The 17,396-nt window shown below is 45.8% G+C and overlaps 1 protein-coding gene across 3 annotated transcripts in view; it reads left to right on the forward strand.

Annotated features, from left to right (window-relative positions):
• The window catches only part of smarcc1b (SWI/SNF related, matrix associated, actin dependent regulator of chromatin, subfamily c, member 1b), a 26,029-nt gene extending 8,766 nt beyond the window's left edge, over positions 1-17,263 (forward strand). Inside the window, exons 11-28 of one of the 3 annotated variants that reach the window (XM_042076941.1) lie at positions 65-186; positions 678-737; positions 871-905; positions 1,126-1,232; positions 1,979-2,050; positions 2,532-2,645; positions 2,914-3,067; positions 3,499-3,609; positions 4,103-4,162; positions 4,523-4,781; positions 5,041-5,139; positions 10,563-10,603; positions 10,983-11,103; positions 11,791-11,924; positions 12,360-12,494; positions 12,896-13,034; positions 15,006-15,077; positions 16,479-17,263. In XM_042076941.1, coding sequence (XP_041932875.1) covers positions 65-186; positions 678-737; positions 871-905; positions 1,126-1,232; positions 1,979-2,050; positions 2,532-2,645; positions 2,914-3,067; positions 3,499-3,609; positions 4,103-4,162; positions 4,523-4,781; positions 5,041-5,139; positions 10,563-10,603; positions 10,983-11,103; positions 11,791-11,924; positions 12,360-12,494; positions 12,896-13,034; positions 15,006-15,077; positions 16,479-16,579 — 1,936 coding nt within the window. In that variant the 3' untranslated portion in view covers positions 16,580-17,263. The remainder of the gene's footprint in view (positions 1-64; positions 187-677; positions 738-870; positions 906-1,125; positions 1,233-1,978; positions 2,051-2,531; positions 2,646-2,913; positions 3,068-3,498; positions 3,610-4,102; positions 4,163-4,522; positions 4,782-5,040; positions 5,140-10,562; positions 10,604-10,982; positions 11,104-11,790; positions 11,925-12,359; positions 12,495-12,895; positions 13,035-15,005; positions 15,078-16,478) is intronic. The other 2 variants (XM_042076942.1, XM_042076943.1) reach the window with 2 other exon arrangements.
• Positions 17,264-17,396: the final 133 nt, after the last annotated feature.

The following is a 17,396-nucleotide window of genomic DNA, read 5'->3' on the forward strand; positions in this document are numbered from 1 at the left end:
TATTATAAGGGCATTAGAAGATCTGCATGCTGACTTCAGACGTTGCTTGTGTGTCGGTCCACAGGTCTTCTGGGTATTATAAGAAGCGTGGTCAGCAGGAGGAGGAGCCAGAGGAGGATCTGACCAAAGACATGGAGGACCCGACGCCCGTTCCCAACATGGAGGAGGTCGTCTTGCCCAAAAACGGTGCGAGGGATGGACAGCACGTCCAGTGTCTTCTCCTCTATCTGGCCACTGTTCCGCTCCACACAGCTCTACTCTTCCTCCTTCCTGCTTTCCTCTCTTCATTTTTCTCTTATTTCCTGCTCCTTGTCTCTCCTCTCCAGTTTGTTCTTCTTTCTATCCTCTTTGCTCCTTTCTTTTTTCTTCCTCTCTATCTTCCCTTTTTTTGAGTATGAATAGCAAGAGTCTAAGAGTATGGATGACTCTTAGACTCTTGCTATTGTTCTTTTTATTTTCTCTCTGTCCTCTCTTTTCTTGTCCTCTTCCTCCACTGTTGTGTTTTTCACTATTGATGACTCTTCGATGATGTCATTTTTCTATTTTTCCTGCTCCTGTTGTCCTCCCTCCTCTTTTCTTTTCTCCTCTGCTACTGCAGTCTGTTTTCATTTTGTGTGATGATGATGATGATGATGATGATGATGTCATAGTCATTCATCTTTTCTGATTGGCTGCAGTGAACCTGAAGAAGGACAGTGAGAACACTCCAGTCAAAGGAGGGACCATGGCTGACCTGGGTGAGTATGAGAGTGTGTGTGTTTGTGTGTGTGTGTGTGTGTGTGTGTGAGAGAGAGAGCGAGTTATACTTGTTTATGTGTATCTGTGTTTGTGTATGTTCACACTCTGATTAAATTCTCTCATCTCTTTCAGATGATCAGGAAGATGAGTTTCTGTCAGGAGTTAGGGTAAGACTCTCTCCTCTCTCTCTCTCTCTCTCTCTCTCTCTCTCTCTCTCTCTCTCTCTCTCTCTCTCTCTCTCTCTCCTTTACTCACTTATTCACTGACTGACTGACTCGCTCACTTACTCTCTCTGTCCCACGTGTCGTGCGTATTGTATACCGATTTCATGAATATTCGTTTCAATCTAATCTTTGTTCACAACTGTGTGTGTGTGTGTGTGTGTAGGAAGAAGAAGAGGGGAAGCTGGATTTTGGTGCTGGAGAGGAGAGTGCTACTGAACAAACTCATCACATCATCATTCCCAGCTATACTAGCTGGTTCGATTATAACTGGTAAGACACACACACACTCACTAGGGGTTTCACCGACTAGTTGATTAGTCGACTGTTACAACCGCTAGTCGGCGCTGTAGGCGGTAGTCGACTAGCCGTTAACAAAATGTTTCCCCTCTCTAGCGAATTTATCAAGAAATTGATCTGGCTATTCCAGACACTAGTTACTCCAAGTGAGCGTTTTTTTCCCTGTCTGTGAAGTTGTAACAAAGTCACCCGACAGCGGTCAGGTCTCCATATCTCCACGTCGATGCCCTCGTTTATCGTTTATCGTTTTTCTTATCGTGAATTAAAAACATGGCAGAGTGGAAGTGAGGACTAAGACAGCGATGAGTACACTATAGGCTCATGTTTACTAATGGCCATTGTTTTAATAGTTGTAAGTGGCCACTGCGGTTTTTGGTGATTCCAGTTTAATTCTTTAGCTAAAAACACAATGAAAAATGCGTGCTGAACTCGTGTTCGTGAAGTTGCCAATGATTATGTTCACTTCCGTGGTCAATGCAACCTAGCTGCCTGCTGACAACCGTGCTTTAGGCTGCGGTCGGCTTTTTTTGCTGTTTTTATATTAACCAATATGGACAGAATAACCTATGAGTTTTTTTTGTAGCCTATTATGTATGTGCATCCCTTATCCCCCCAACCCCCCCCCCCCCCCCCCCCCATGTGTGTGTCATGTGTGTGAGGTGTGTCAGTGTAAGGTAGTTATGCCCTCTAACCCACGTCCATCCTCTCTTTTGGTGTAGTATTCATCAGATCGAGAGACGGGCCATGCCAGAGTTCTTCAATGGGAAAAACAAGTCCAAAACGCCAGAAATGTAAGGACTCTAACTAGCACACACACACACACACATTTTTTTAAGATATGGCTGGAAAGACAAGTAAACACACACACAAAAACACTTGACAGATAACTTATAGTTAACCTTACACACACACACACATGCACATATGCACACAAATACACTGTCAACATCATCTGAAAGTATTTTTTGGTATACTCTAAAAATGCTGACAAACTGGCAGGCCACATAGACACACACACACAAACAAACACAACATATACTCACAGGATATGTTTGATCAATGTTAATATGGTGGGTATTTAATTATTCTGAGTAGATCAGCTTGGTATGCAATCGGTTCATGATTGGTACATACATATACAGATTGAACCCTTAAGAGTACTTAATGTTTAGAATCACACTCTTAATCACAGAGTGTTAAACAGTCTGATGATGTTCGGGTGTGTGAATGTGTGTGTGTGTGTGTGTGTGTGTGTGTGTGTGTGTGTTTCAGATATCTGGCGTACCGTAACTTCATGATTGACACGTATCGACTAAATCCCCAGGAATATCTCAGTTCTACTTCTTGCCGACGCAACCTCACTGGAGACGTCTGCGCGCTTATCAGGTTGGCTGTGTGTGTGTGTGTGTGTATGTGCGTGTGTGTGAGTGTGTGTGAGAGAGAGATTTTTGTGTCTATGGAACAATGGGGTACATAAATTAATGTTGATATTTTTATATCTAGTGCGTGTGCGTGTGCGTGTGCGTGTGCGTGTGCGTGTGTGTGTGTGTGTGTGTGTCTGGATGCTTTACATAGATGATCCAAGTAGAAATGTTATTAATCATGTTTTTATGTATTGTGTGATTTTGTAAATGTTTGCTGTGTGTGTGTATAGAGTGCATGCGTTTCTGGAGCAGTGGGGGTTGATTAATTACCAGGTGGAGGCAGAGAGTCGTCCTCTCCCCATGGGACCCCCTCCCACCCCACACTTCAACGTCCTCACCGACTCCCCCTCCGCCCTCGTGCCCCTACAACACAGACCACTACAGGTAACACACACACACAGTCTCACACACACACTTACACACACACAGTCTCACACACACACTTACACACACACACTTCAACAACCTCACCGACTCCCCCTCCGCCCTCATGCCGCTACAACACAGACCACTACAGGTAACACACACACAGTCTCACACACACACACACACTTAAACGTCCTCACAGACTCACACCCTATTACCGTTTCAACACAGACCACTACAGGCAACACACACACCACATTTCCGCCCTAATACCGCTTCCACATAGACCTACACAAGTACTACTACTACAAGTACTACCTACTACAAGTAATACACACATCAGTACACTTTTTATGTTACTGAATCATTGACTCCTCATCCTATGCTTGGTGTGTGTGTGTGTGTGTGTGTGTGTGTGTGTGTGTGCGTGCGTGTGTGTGTGTGTGTAGGTCACTGCCTCCCAGCACATGCTCCACTTCCCTGAGAAGAGCAGAGAGAAGCCGTCTGACCTGCAGAACTTTGGACTCCGAACAGACATCTACGCCAGAAAACACCCCAAGGTACACGCACAGACACACACCAATTAGAGACCAGTGACCATCCAAAGGGCATTACAGTGGAGCTGCTCTCTCCAGAGCTCTGCTGTCTATCTGGTTTAGGTCTGTATCATCAACTCCAGAAATGGGCCTCCTTGTGCTCGTGTTCATGGCGCTCTTGGCCTGTTGTGCTTGTTGGGCAGCCGTGGCCTACTGGTTAGCGCTTCGGACTTGCCGGTACCCGAGAGTTCGAACCGGGTTGCCGGTTCGAACCCCAACCAGTAGGCACGGCTGAAGTGCCCTTTGAGCAAGGCACATAACCCCTCACTGCTCCCCGAGCGTCGCTGTTGATGCAGGCAGCTCACTGCGCCGGGATTAGTGTGTGCTTCACCTCACTGTGTGCTGAGTGTGTTTCACTAATTCACGGATTGGGATAAATGCAGAGACCGAATTTCCCTCACAGGATCAATAGAGTATTTATACTTACTTATACTTGTGTGTGTCCTCTCTGGAATAGAGTAAAGGTGCCAGCGCTGGGAGAGAATGGATGGAGCAGGAGACACTACTGCTGCTGGAGGTGAGTGAGTGTGTGTGTGTGTGTGTGTGTGTGTCTCTGTCTGTCTGTCTGTCTGTCTGTGTATGGCAGGAGATGCGACTGATGTTGGAGGTGTGTGTGTGTGTGTGTGTGTGTGTGTGTGTGTGTGTGTGTGTGGCAGGAGATGCCTCTTATGCTGGAGGTGAGTGTGTACACGTGCTTATGTGTCTGAAAGAGTGTGTTGTCTAGAGGCTTGAACTCTACTAGTCGTGAGTCTAGTACTCTTCTGTCTCCCCATCCCCCCCCGCCCCCTTTGTGCATGATCACAAGCGTTATTGTTCTCTCTGACGTTTCTCTCTCTCTCTCTCTCTCTTTCACCCCTCGTTCTCCTCCCTCTCTCAGGCTCTGGAGATGTATAAGGACGACTGGAACAAGGTGTCGGAGCACGTGGGCAGTCGCACGCAGGACGAGTGCATCCTGCACTTCCTGCGGCTGCCCATCGAGGACCCGTACCTGGAGAACTCGGAGGCCTCGCTCGGCCCGCTGGCCTACCAGCCCGTCCCCTTCAGCCAATCAGGGAACCCCGTCATGAGCACCGTCGCCTTCCTCGCCTCCGTGGTCGACCCGAGGGTCGCCTCCGCCGCTGCCAGAGCAGCACTAGGTGTGTGTGTGTGTTTATTTGTGTCTGTGAATGTTTGTTTATGTAGATTGTATTTGTTTGTGCGTTTGGTAAATGTCTGTGTGTGCAAAGTTGTGTGTGTGTGTGTGTGTGTGTGTTTTGTAAAGCATCTGTCTCTGTGATTGTGCACCCATACTAGTCAGCGTGCCCTGCAGCTCAGAAAGATATCACACCCTTATGTTGATATTTGTCCTCTGTGTGTGTGTGTGTGTGTGTATGTGTGTGTGTGTTTGTTCTTCAGAGGAGTTCTCTCGAGTGCGTGAGGAGATGCCTGCCAATCTGATCGATGCAAAGAAAATCTCAGAACCTGGACGCAGCTTTGGAGTACAAGTTAAGACAGGTACAGTATGTGTGTGTAATGTGTATGTGTGTGTGAGAGAGAGAGATAGTGAAAGAAAGAGAGAATGTTTGCGCAGTTTCACAGTGATCCACCAGGGGGCTGAGTGTGATTAGGGTTGCTAAGGGATATCCCCATCAAGTCAAGTCGAGTCGGCTTTTTATTGTCAATTTCTTTACATGCACTGGTCATACAAAGAATTGAAATTTCGTTTCTTACTTTCCCATGCAGACATAGACATGCTTTAAATACAGACATAGACATACTATGGACATAGCCATAGACAATAAACATTAAATTAAAGTGCAAGACTGAAATATAGAACATGTATGTATCAAAATAGAAATATAGGACATATATATAAAAAAAAAAAATAGAGGTAGTTGTGTTGTATATTTCTATAGTCTTAACAGTTACATGAAGTTTAAACTTGTGCTTGTGTGACCTGTATATTTACATTGATATGCAGTATGCAGTAATTCAAGTATATCAGGCTTGATGTGAAGCAGCAACACGTTTGGCTGCGCAGTCACAGTGCAGTTCCACATGGCGGTGTTGGGGGGGGGGGGGGTTTGGTAGACAGGATCCTAGTTTCCTAGGTTCCTGGTTGGCTGGTGGGTGGGGGGGGCTGTCAGTGATGGGAGAGTGGGTAGAGTGTTCAGCATCCTGATTGCTTGGTGGATGAAGCTACTTGCCAGTCTGGTGGTGCGGGAGCGGAGGCTCCTGTACCGCTTTCCAGAGGGCAGGAGGCTGAACAGTTCGTGTGCAGGGTGGGTTGTATCCTTGACAATCATTAGTGCTTTGCGGGTGAGGCGGGTGGTGTAAATGTCCTGCAGGGAGGGGAGTGGTGCTCCAATGATCCTCTTAGCTGTGTTAACAGTGCGCTGGAGGGTCTTCCTGTTCTGATCTGTGCAGCTTCCGCCCCACACTGTGATGCTGCTGGAGACGATGCTCTCGATGGTCCCTCTGTAGAATGTAGTCATGACAGGAGGCGTGGCACTTGCCTTCTTCAATTTGCGCAAGAAGTAGAGGCGCTGCTGGGCTTTCTTCGCCAGTGAGGCTGTGTTGGTGGTCCAGGAGAGATCGTCGCTGATGTGCACCCCCAGAAATTTTGTGCTGCTCACTCTCTCCACAGCATCTCCGTCGATGGACAGTGGTGGCAGTTGTTTGTGGCCTCTCTGAAAGTTGACAACAATCTCCTTGGTCTTGCTGACATTTAGCAGGAGGTTGTTGTCTTTGCACCATTTAGCCAGCAGGTCTACTTCTTCTCTGTAGTGAGCCTCATCGCCCTTAGTGATGAGGCCCACCAGTGTTGTGTCGTCCGCAAACTTCACCAGATGGTTGGAGCTGTGAGTGGTTGTACAGTCATGTGTTAGCAGTGTGAAGAGCAGGGGGCTGAGCACACACCCTTGAGGGGCCCCCGTGCTCAGGGTCAGAGTGCTTGAGGTGTTGTCCCCGACACGTACTGCTTGTGGTCTCTGCAACAGGAAATCCAGCAGCCAGTTGCAGAGGGAGGTACTGAATCCTAGCTTGTCCAGTTTGCTGATGAGTTGTTGTGGTATTATGGTATTGAATGCTGAACTGAAGTCTATGAACAGCATTCTCACATATGAGTCTTTATTGTCTAAGTGGGTGAGGGCTGGATGGAGGGCAGAGCAGATTGCATCCTCCGTGGATCGTTTGGCTCGGTATGCAAACTGGAAGGGGTCCAGGGTGGGGGCTAGGGTGGCTTTGATGTGTGACATGACTAGCCGTTCGAAGCACTTCATGATTATGGGCGTGAGTGCTACAGGACGGTAGTCATTGAAGCATGATGGTGATGATTTCTTTGGCACGGGTATGATGGTGGCAGTTTTGAAAAGTGATGGGATGACTGCTTGCTCCAGAGAGGTGTTGAAAATGTCTGTAAAAACATCCTTCAGCTCTTCTGCACAGTCCTTCAACACTCGTCCTGGTATGTTGTCTGGGCCTGCTGCTTTGCGTGGGTTAATGGTGGCTAGTGTCCTCTTCACGCTGGCAGAGGACAGGTACAGGGGTTGGTCGTGGGGGGGAGGTGGGGTTTTCTGTGGGTGAGTGTCATTTTGTGCTTCAAAACGGGCGAAAAAACTGTTCAGGTCATTTAGCAGAGAGGTGTTGTTCTCACAGCTCCGTGGCGCAGGCTTGTAGTCAGTGATGGCCTGTATGCCCTGCCATAGGCTCTGTGCATCTCTGCTGTCTTTGAAGTGTGTTGTTATTTTGTCTGTGTAATCCTTTTTTGCCTTCCTGATGCCCTGGGACAGGTTAGCCCTCGCTGTTCTTAGGCCAGCTACATCTCCAGCTCTGAAGGCTTTGTCTCTGGCCCTCAGCAGTCTGTGGACGTCTCCTGTCAGCCATGGCTTCTGGTTGGCCCGAGTGGTGATGTGTGTTATTTCTGTAACATCATCGATGCATTTGGTGATGTAGGAGGTCACAGTGTCTGTGTATTCCTCAATGTCAATGTGGTTGTTGTGGGTGGCAGCGGTTTTGAAGATATCCCAGTCTGTTGTTTCAAAGCAGTCCTGAAGTTGTGAGACGGCCCCCTCCGGCCACATTCTCACCTCCTTCAGAACCGGTTTGGTGACTTTTGCTCTTTGTCTGTATCGGGGCATTAGTAGGATGCTAATGTGGTCTGATTGCCCGATATGGGGGAGGGGTTTGGCTTTGTAGGCTTCTTTCTGTGGGGTGTAAACAAGGTCCAGGGTGTTTTGTCCTCTTGTTGGGAAGTTTACATGTTGGTGAAATTTTGGTAGTACAGTTTTGAGATTGGCGTGATTGAAGTCTCCAGCGATGATTGTGAAGGCATCCGGGTGTTCACTTTGTTGTTCACTGACGGCCCGATACAGCTCATTCAGTGCCATGCTCCTGTCACTGTTTTTGTTGCTGGGGGGGATGTACACCGCGACCAGCAGAATCGCGGTGAATTCCCTGGGGAGGTAGAAGGGTCGGCACTTAATAATCATAAACTCCGCCAGTGGAGAGCAGTGTCTGTGTACTACCGTAGCGTCTCGGCACCAAGCATCATGTGTGTAAACACAAACTCCTCCACCACGTCTTTTGTCTGCTAGGGCTCGGTCTGCTCGATAGCACGTTAGCTGCTCCAGGTGTATAGCAGAGTCGGGGATGTTATCGTTGAGCCATGATTCAGTGATAACAGTCACGCAGCAGTTACTCACTGTCTTGTTTGCTGATCTTAGCAACCGAATGTCGTCCATCTTATTGTCCAGTGATCTTACGTTTGCCCATGACTGTAATCAGGCCGCAGACACAGTGGCAGATACAGCATGAAGACTGGGCTGTGTGTTGGGGCGTACTGAGCCTGTCAGCAGACACAATGTGCACTTTAAACCTGTGAGGGTGTTGTATTCTCAATAACACAAAAATGATCTCACACACTAACTGTGGCCTTCTGGGTCTTGTGCTGAAAAAGTCCATGTTGGTGGCCAGGAATGAAAGAGAAAGACAACGTACGGAGAACCAAGATAGTGTTCAGGGTTCATGGAATTTATGGAATATCATAGAAATTTGAGTCTATTCTAGACAAGGAAATATCATAGACAAATGAGTCTATTCTAGACAAGGAAAGTCATTGAATTGTATCATTTGTGGGGAAAAGTCATGGAATATCAGGGAATTTTGTAGTAGCAGTTTAAAATGTACTTGCCGAAATACATTAATGCAAATATATGTCCACACAGAATTGATGTATATCTGGTAATTAGCTTTACTGCTTGCTTGAGTGGTTGTGGTTAGCCTAACTTTGCTTATTCAATGCCCATTTATTTATCTAAAAAAAAAATCAACGATTCTTGAATGCTACGCGGCTACACTGAAATCTTTGGTCGGTATATTGTACGATTCATTCTAAGTAGGTCATGGAAATTCAGGTTTTTTGTCAGGGAAAGTCAGGGATAAGTCATGGAATTTGACATCTGACTTAGAGTGGGAACCTTGAGTGTTGATGCGCTAGACCTGGTGTGGCTCAGCCTCTCTTCTCTCTTAGTCCACGTGTCCAAGTGGAGGCTCCAGACATTATGCCGTCTTCATGCTGACCGTAAACTCGGATGATTTTGGAAAATAAAAACAGTCCATTTGGACTACCAAAGAGAAACATGCAATAGCAACCAAATAGTGAAGGAGAAACTAAGGTACTGATGGAGATAGGGATGCGCCATATCGTATCGTTATTGATATAACTGTAAAATTCCTCCCCATGATGAGAATTTGTCATATTTCAATATTAATGATATAGGTGATGACATGTTTATATGGGTAGCTCCAGAGACTGTCTAATAGAAATGCATGGGGTTAGTTCGTAATGCCGTCGTATGGCCGTTGTCTACACATATCCTGCCTCTTCCTGTATGCCTGCCCATTCACTTGAATAGGCAAATAACCGCTCGATAACTGCCCAGAGTGTGTTACCAAGATGGCCGCCGAGTGGGGAGACTTGCTTATAAAGAACTTTGGTAGCTCGCATGTAGAATGAGAACAAAAAAGTCTGAATGCGGAGTTAGGAGGAAGAAGAGTTCTTTGCTGATGATGGTCAGGATCAATTTGTACTTTTTTTGTCTTTGCACGCCTCTCAAGACTGTGAGCTGACATGACTTATGGCTGAGAAAAGTACTATTTTCATATTTTACTATTGTTAACGTCAAAAATAGCATGACATTATGATCTAGTTTTAAGTGTATATCGCTCATCCCTAGATGGAGAAATTTTAGGGAGAAACCTGAAGTGCAGATTGAGAGATTTGACACTGACCTGATGGCACATAGCAAAGCAAACAATTTTCAACAACAACAACGTACATTTATATTTATTCATTTAGCAGGTACTTTTATTCAAAGCGACTTATATGTCAATTATATTACAATGGCCATTGTCTCTGGAGCAACTCTGGGTTAAGTGTCTTGCTCAAGGGCACAACGGTGGAAGCTGGGAATTGAACCCACAACCTTGCCTACTGCATGCTAGCCCAATGTAGGGCTTTAACAAGGCACCCAAACTGAACCAACTTCACTAACCACCACCAATGTGTAGCACCAACCCGGGAAATGCATGGCAGCCATTATGCGCCAGAATTCTCCCCACACGCCAGCTTGAGGGTAGAATTCTCAGAAGGAGCTGTTTAGTTGAAGAACTTGGAAATCACCAAGTTCCCTCTTATATTGCATCCATTCTCTCTTGACTCATTTGTTTAGGTTCCAGAAAGCAGAATGTAGCAGACTGGAAGGTTCCCATAATTGTTTGCCTTTATAAGAAATCGAGAGTGTGAGTGTGTGAGTGTTTTCTTTCAGTGAAATGCTATCATGTCCTTTCCTCCCTCTCCCTCTCTTTCTCTTTATCTATCTATCTATCTATCTATCTATCTATCTATCTATCTATCTATCTATCTATCTATCTATCAGATTCTGACCGAATGGATACAGATGCCGAGCAGTCTGAAAGGGTGAGGATCTCTCTCTCTCTCTCTCACGCAAACAAACACACATACAGAGTTCACCATCACATGCATGCATATTTAAATCATAAATCACAAGACCTCTTATCTCCTTTTATTTCTTTCTCTTTCTTTTTAACTCACTTGGCGCGCACACACACACACACACACACACGCCTAAACAGAGTTCACACTCACAGCTCTGTAAAGCATACTGACTACCTATCTCATTTTCATTTTCTCTTTTTTACTTTCACTTTCTGTCTTTCTCTCTTTCTCTCTCACACACACACACACACAGTCCTAAATATAGTTCAGTCTCTCACACACACAGCAGCATTCCAGGGCATGCTGACCTAATGTGTGTTTCTCTCTCTGTCTGTCCCAGACTGAGGACAAGTTTGAGGGCGAGCCCCCCTCCGCAGAGTCAACAGACGGCAAGCGAGTGAAGAGCGAGACCACAGAACAGGAAGTGAACGAGGGGGAGAGAGGTGACGAGTGCCCATCAGGTGAGCATGGGGCATTGTGTTGACTGCACAGCAAGGGAGCTAAAACCCATAGGTCCCAGCATATCTTACTAGCACGTCTCTTAAGGAGCTAAAACCCATAGGTCCCAGCATAGCTTACTAGCACGTCTCTTAAGGAGCTAAAACCCATAGGTCCCAGCATAGCTTACTAGCACGTCTCTTAAGGCGTCGGGAGGTTTACCTAACGTACATACTGCACAGCTACATACCAGCCCGCTTCTGTTCCAAGGCCACAAGAGCTCATGCCTTATAGTCTCCTCAAAGCAGGACATTACAATGCACTTATACACACATGATGAAAGACAAATAACAGCTGCAACAACATAAATATATCTGAACTATAAATATTATATTGTATGATAATAGTTAATGCACCTTGTGGTCTGAATTTATAATAAATGTGAGTCCTGTCTGAATGCAACAGTAGGATGGCAATCCCTTTCAGGTACTTTAGAGATCTTTGGATGAATGAATGAATAAATCTATATAGAATGTGTGTTCGTAGCAGCCAATCCATGTAGGTCTTAGGCCAAGATAGTTTTGTTGATCATGTATGTGTGATGAGGATTTCCCCCTGTGTCTGAGTGGGTTTTTGTGTGTGTGTGCGTGTGTGATGGCATGGGGGTGGTGTCTATGACCATGAGCCCAACTTTTCCTTCCTTCTCCCAGAGGAGGGCCTGGAGGCGGGGTCTATGCTGGTGGAAAGGGAGGACACTATGGAGAGGGCGGAGCTTGAGCTGGTGGAGGCAAATATCGCCACGGCAGCAGCTGCTGCTCTCGCCTCTGCTGCCACTAAAGCCAAGGTGAGTTTCAAACACACACACACAAACAGAACTCAGAAGCCCCTTCCCTCATCCACACTACATTGCTCTCTCACACACACACACACACACACACACACTGATCTCAAACATTCACACACTAGCATCTCACACTGATACCCCTCTCTTCCATACGCATACTCAGTCACTCACTTACAGTGATAACACACACACACTAACATCTCACACTGATACCCCCTCCATCCACACAGCTAGCTTGCTTTCTGACACACACACTCACACACGCACTCTCGCGCACGCACACACGCGCACCCATTTACGCACACACTCACACACGCACCCATTCACACGCACACACACATGCACACATACACGCACTCATACACACACACACACACTCATACACACACACACACACACACACACTCACCACTGGCCTTCCCCTCTGTGCTGCAGCACCTGGCGGCGGTGGAGGAGCGCAAGATCAAGTCTCTGGTGGCCCTGCTGGTGGAGACGCAGATGAAGAAGCTGGAGATCAAGCTGAGACACTTCGAGGAGCTGGAGACCATCATGGACCGCGAGAAGGAGGCTGTGAGTACACACACACACTCACACATACTAAGGGGTTTGCTCTCGGTGTTCTCCCTGACTGTAAAATATAGATACTTGCAGTACTTACATTGTCTGTGTGTGTGTGTTTACTGCTAACTTTAGATGTGACCTCCATTCTTATATGGGAATTGTTTGTGTTATATTCTATTTACTAAATGTCTATGTTTTGTATCACATGTTTTCTTAACGAATGGCAAAGGTTAAACTCTTATTGTGAATTAATAATGTGCATAATGTGGATGTTGACTTGGTTGTGGCGATGTAATGGACATGGCAGTTGGGATTAAGTACGCCATCATTAAACTTTTGAACAGTGTTTTATTTTCATGTAACACTTACTGTACATGTAACACTGTGTGTGTGTGTGTGTGTGTTTACAGCTGGAGCAGCAGAGGCAGCAGTTGTTGACTGAGAGGCAGAATTTCCACCAGGAGCAGGTGAAGTATGCAGAGTTGAAGGCCAGACAACAGCTAGAACAGCCGGCACCCACACACACACCAGGTTTCAACCTACAGCACGGTAAGAGCACACACACGCGCACACACACACACCTTCAACCTACAGCGCAGTGCAAAGCACACACACACACAGTGACGGACTGGGCGGTCTGGCATTTGGGCAGATGCCCCTCGTGGGCCGTTTGGGCCGGCCAATCACAGAGCGGCATGCTTGTCGGGTTTGCCATTTATCGTAACGGTTTTACAATATCTCTCGGCCCACTATCAAGCATCAACAGTGTTCCATGGCTTCCAACAAGCCATTTATCTCTTAACTCCCTTTTCCTCTTTCATAGTAGGAAACTGATCAGTATTTATACCAGACATGAGTCTCTACACTACAGTCATGGTGACCCTCAATATTTACATCAGTCTACATTCTTTTGTAACCTTATTCAATCAAATGATTTAAAAGTGCATGATTTGAAATTGGAATACAATAAAAATGACTTCTGGGAATTTCAAAACCGAATGCATCTACTTCCTTCAGCACGGGGAATTGCCGATCTAGCATGCCTTGATCCTCGGAATTTTCCCCTTATAAAAGCTAATAAACTGCCCCCAAATGCACTTCGAAACATAAGAGAATGTCTGCTTAAATTCAGTGAAGGTGCTACGGTTGAAAATCTACAGTCGGAATTGACACATCTCGCCACGCACTGGGACAGCCTGAAAAAGTCTCCTCTAAACGAGTATACAGTCAAAGCGTCGGACTTTGATGATGCCGCAGAGATATAGGAAGATACAGAAATAAACCTGGTGAGCAAGAAATGTGCTACCTGCAAGAATTGTGCAATCTGTTGCTATTTCCTTCTCCAGCAGTTAAACCTCTTTACCTGTGCCTACAACTATATATGGTTAGCAAATGCATTCCTACTAACACTGTCATATAGCCTACTCAAGTGGCATGCAAACAGAGTTTTTTCACTCTTAAATTCATCAAGAATCGCCTATGGACACGATTGTCACAGGATAATTTGGAGGCCTTTATGCTGATGGCGACAGAGAAAGAGGTCCTATAATGAACTTGGATGCTGATGACGTGATAGACAGGGTTGCGGAGAAGAGCAAGCTCCTTCGCACCTTGTTAACTGCATGACGTTAATTAAGACACGTTTGTGGAGCGGCTGCTCTGATGGGTTTCCCGTTTACCAACAAAACTACATTCGCGCGCAGCCGTGGGGCAGAAGACGCTTGGTGCCACAACGTTATAAACTTGACTTAAATAGTCGGCTGCTGTAAGCTTCAATCAGAATTTTTTATATACCCCTGGTCCCCTGTTGTCTCAATGATAATAACATCTCATTTCAAGCTATATTTCAGAGTTTGCCGTTGATTTGCATTAACATCGTATTTTGTCATTTTTGGCGAAGACATGCATTCCTTTTAGGGATATTGAACATATTGAACATTCTCTAACCATCGTGATTTCGAATTGGTGCAGTTTTCAGCACAAAAACTCATTTTGTTCTTTTCATGGAGGGCACTGCTCAATGCTGTTCTATGGTGCTTTCTGCCTCTTGCGCACGAATGTTTTCGTGACGTTGCATAGAAATCCATGTATTCTAGGCTATTCTTTTTTCATTTTCATATTTCATATTGCATTCATTTTTTTGGAGTTGTGCATTGATATATCCATGTTCTTGGTTCAGTCTTTATGCATATTAAAGTTAGAGTTCATCACCAATGGGGCTACAAACGTGTTATGTCCGCATGTGAAGTTATATCTGTGTGTTGCGGGCACATGCACGCGCGTGCATGCGCGTCCCCGTGTGGGCCGCTGGTTTGTGAAAATGCCAGGGCCGTTTTTTAATCCCAATCCGTCACTGCACACACACATGCCTTGAACCTACAGCACACACAGTAAGAGTACACACAGACACACATACACCTGCTTACATCCTGTAGTCTACAGCTCAGCACACATGCACATTCTAACTTATAGCTTGTGTGTGTGTGTGTGTGTGTGTGTGTGTGTGTGTGTGTGTGTCAGGGCGTGTGATGGCTACAGGGGGAGCAGGTCAGATGATGGGACCTCGACAGCCAGGAGCCCCAAATGGCATGTGTGAGTTGGAACACACACACACAGACAAACAATTGAAACGATACACACCTCATGCAAACACTATCAGACACATACAAAGGCATATTAGATTAGATTAGATTAGATTAGATTCATTGAGCTCCACTGGCTTCCTTTAGCTGCCCGCATCAAATTCAAGTCACTAATGCTTGCATGCAAAGTGATTGCTGGGTCTTCACCCACTTCCTAAAGTGCTCTCATAAAGCCTTATGGTACCCCTCGGCCGCTGCGCTCCTCCAAGAAACGTCGTCTGGTGCTGCTGCCCCCACACCCATGGCCATCCAGACTTTTTACATCTGTGGTCCCCCGATGGTGGACTGATCTCCCAAGTCCCATCAGAGCAGGGGCGTCCCTCGCTCAAAAGACTCTTGAAGACACAACTCTTCCAAGAATACCTCCTCTCCCAGCGCTTCTGACAACCTCACACACCTAATACACACTTCCCATGCTCTTCCCCCTCACACACCTAATACACACTTACCATGCTCTTCCCCCTCACACACCTAATACACACTTCCCATGCTCTTCACCCTCACACACCTAATACACACTTCCCATGCTCTTCACCCTCACGCCTAACAGAGCTAGTGAGCGGAGCGAGAGCGATCGAGGAGCGGAGCGGATACCGCTCATTCCACCCAGAATTCCACCCAGTTTGTTAAATATTTTAGAAAAGAAACTGATAAGGCATACACGTGTACTATTACTACAAAAAAAATAGATACGAACAACGTAGAGCAAGAGCAACCATGTGGTGAAACAGTTTCAGTCGGTAAAGATTCATATTGGAATCTAAGAAGACACATGTCAAGAAAACATGAGAGTGTGCTACGGGAACACACGCAGAACAAAGAAAAACGTGAGCAATTTGAATATGCTTCATATTAAGTACAAGGCTAAAGTAAATACAGGCTAATTGTAAAAAATAAATTTGTTTTGCCATTCAAAGTAGGCCTAATACGGTTTTTGTCGTCATTTTCTCGTATTTGAAAAAAATGCCCAGATCCGTTTATTGGGTGCCACGGATGTCTATCAAATGCGTCTGTGCATAGCTCATCATCGTCTTGCTTTCCCCCCTGTTCTGTGATTGGTTCCCTATCTGAGGCAAAAATTAGGGCGGTAGTTTCCAGGCTGCCTTAGCAGCGTGAATCAAATCGCGCGCAAGGCAGCATGGGAACACCCAGGCTAGTAGCTTTTTAGCTTAAATGTTAATAGCTTAAATGTTATTCCATTGCTGTAAGTCACTTTGGATAAATGTGTCCGCCAAATGAATAAATGTAAATGTAAATTAGATATATTTGTGGACACACACACACACACACACACACACACTTCACCTTTAGTGTATCTAAGTTAAAGGCAGCTTGTTGTTTCCGTTCTCAGACCCCACACCACCCAACGCACAGCCTGATGGGATAGTGCCCGTTTCTGCTGGTCCTCCAGGAGTACCACACATCCCAGGACGACCTGTGACAGACAGCTGAGATCACACCCCTTTATACACAACCCATCACATGATTCAGCGAACACATCATCTAACGAACCAGCCAATTACAGACATGTGTTACAGTGTCCTCTAGTTAGACCTCCTGAAGTTCGTCTACAAAAAGGAAATCTAGGTACCTTTTTTGCCCATATATGGAGATCCGGGAACCATCTTTGCCCATATAGGAAGATCCGGATCTCCTTATATAGGCAAAGATGGCAGCCTTGGGTCCCTTTTGTAGGTGAACTTCAGAGGTCTATAAACAACCAGTCACAAATGGCTGAGAACACACACACACGCACACTCCAACATCCATACACTGTCACAGAGATGTGTGTATTGAGCTGAAGGCCTCATCTGGCGCTGTGGATGCAGACGTGTGGATGATCATGATTTCCCAGCATCGTGTGTGTGTCCCTTATGTATATTAACCTGGCTGAAACACTGCAGGTTCTCCGTGTCCACTCTGTTGTATTTGTATTTGTAATATTCCAGTGGTCAATGCTGTTGCTTTTGTTGTTGTTTTGTTTTGTTTTTAAGACACATGCCTTGTGATTTTTGTACCTGCTTTTACTTCAATGTCACTGATGTTTACGCTTGTTGAGTTTTGATAAGGCTGTATGTAATCAGTCCAAGTCTAACAGGCTAAGTCACTTGTCAAATACATTTGTTTTGTAGAAAATTAGCCTCTGTGTGTGTCTGTTTGTCTCAAGATTTCTGTGTGTGTGTGTGCGCGCGTGCATGCGTGTGTGCGTGTGCATGCATGTGTGGTAGAGAAGGAGAGGATGATGAGAGTTATAACATACAGGTGCATC

Source organism: Alosa sapidissima, chromosome 21 (genome assembly GCF_018492685.1).
Source record: "Alosa sapidissima isolate fAloSap1 chromosome 21, fAloSap1.pri, whole genome shotgun sequence".
NCBI classification, from domain to species: domain Eukaryota; kingdom Metazoa; phylum Chordata; class Actinopteri; order Clupeiformes; family Clupeidae; genus Alosa; species Alosa sapidissima.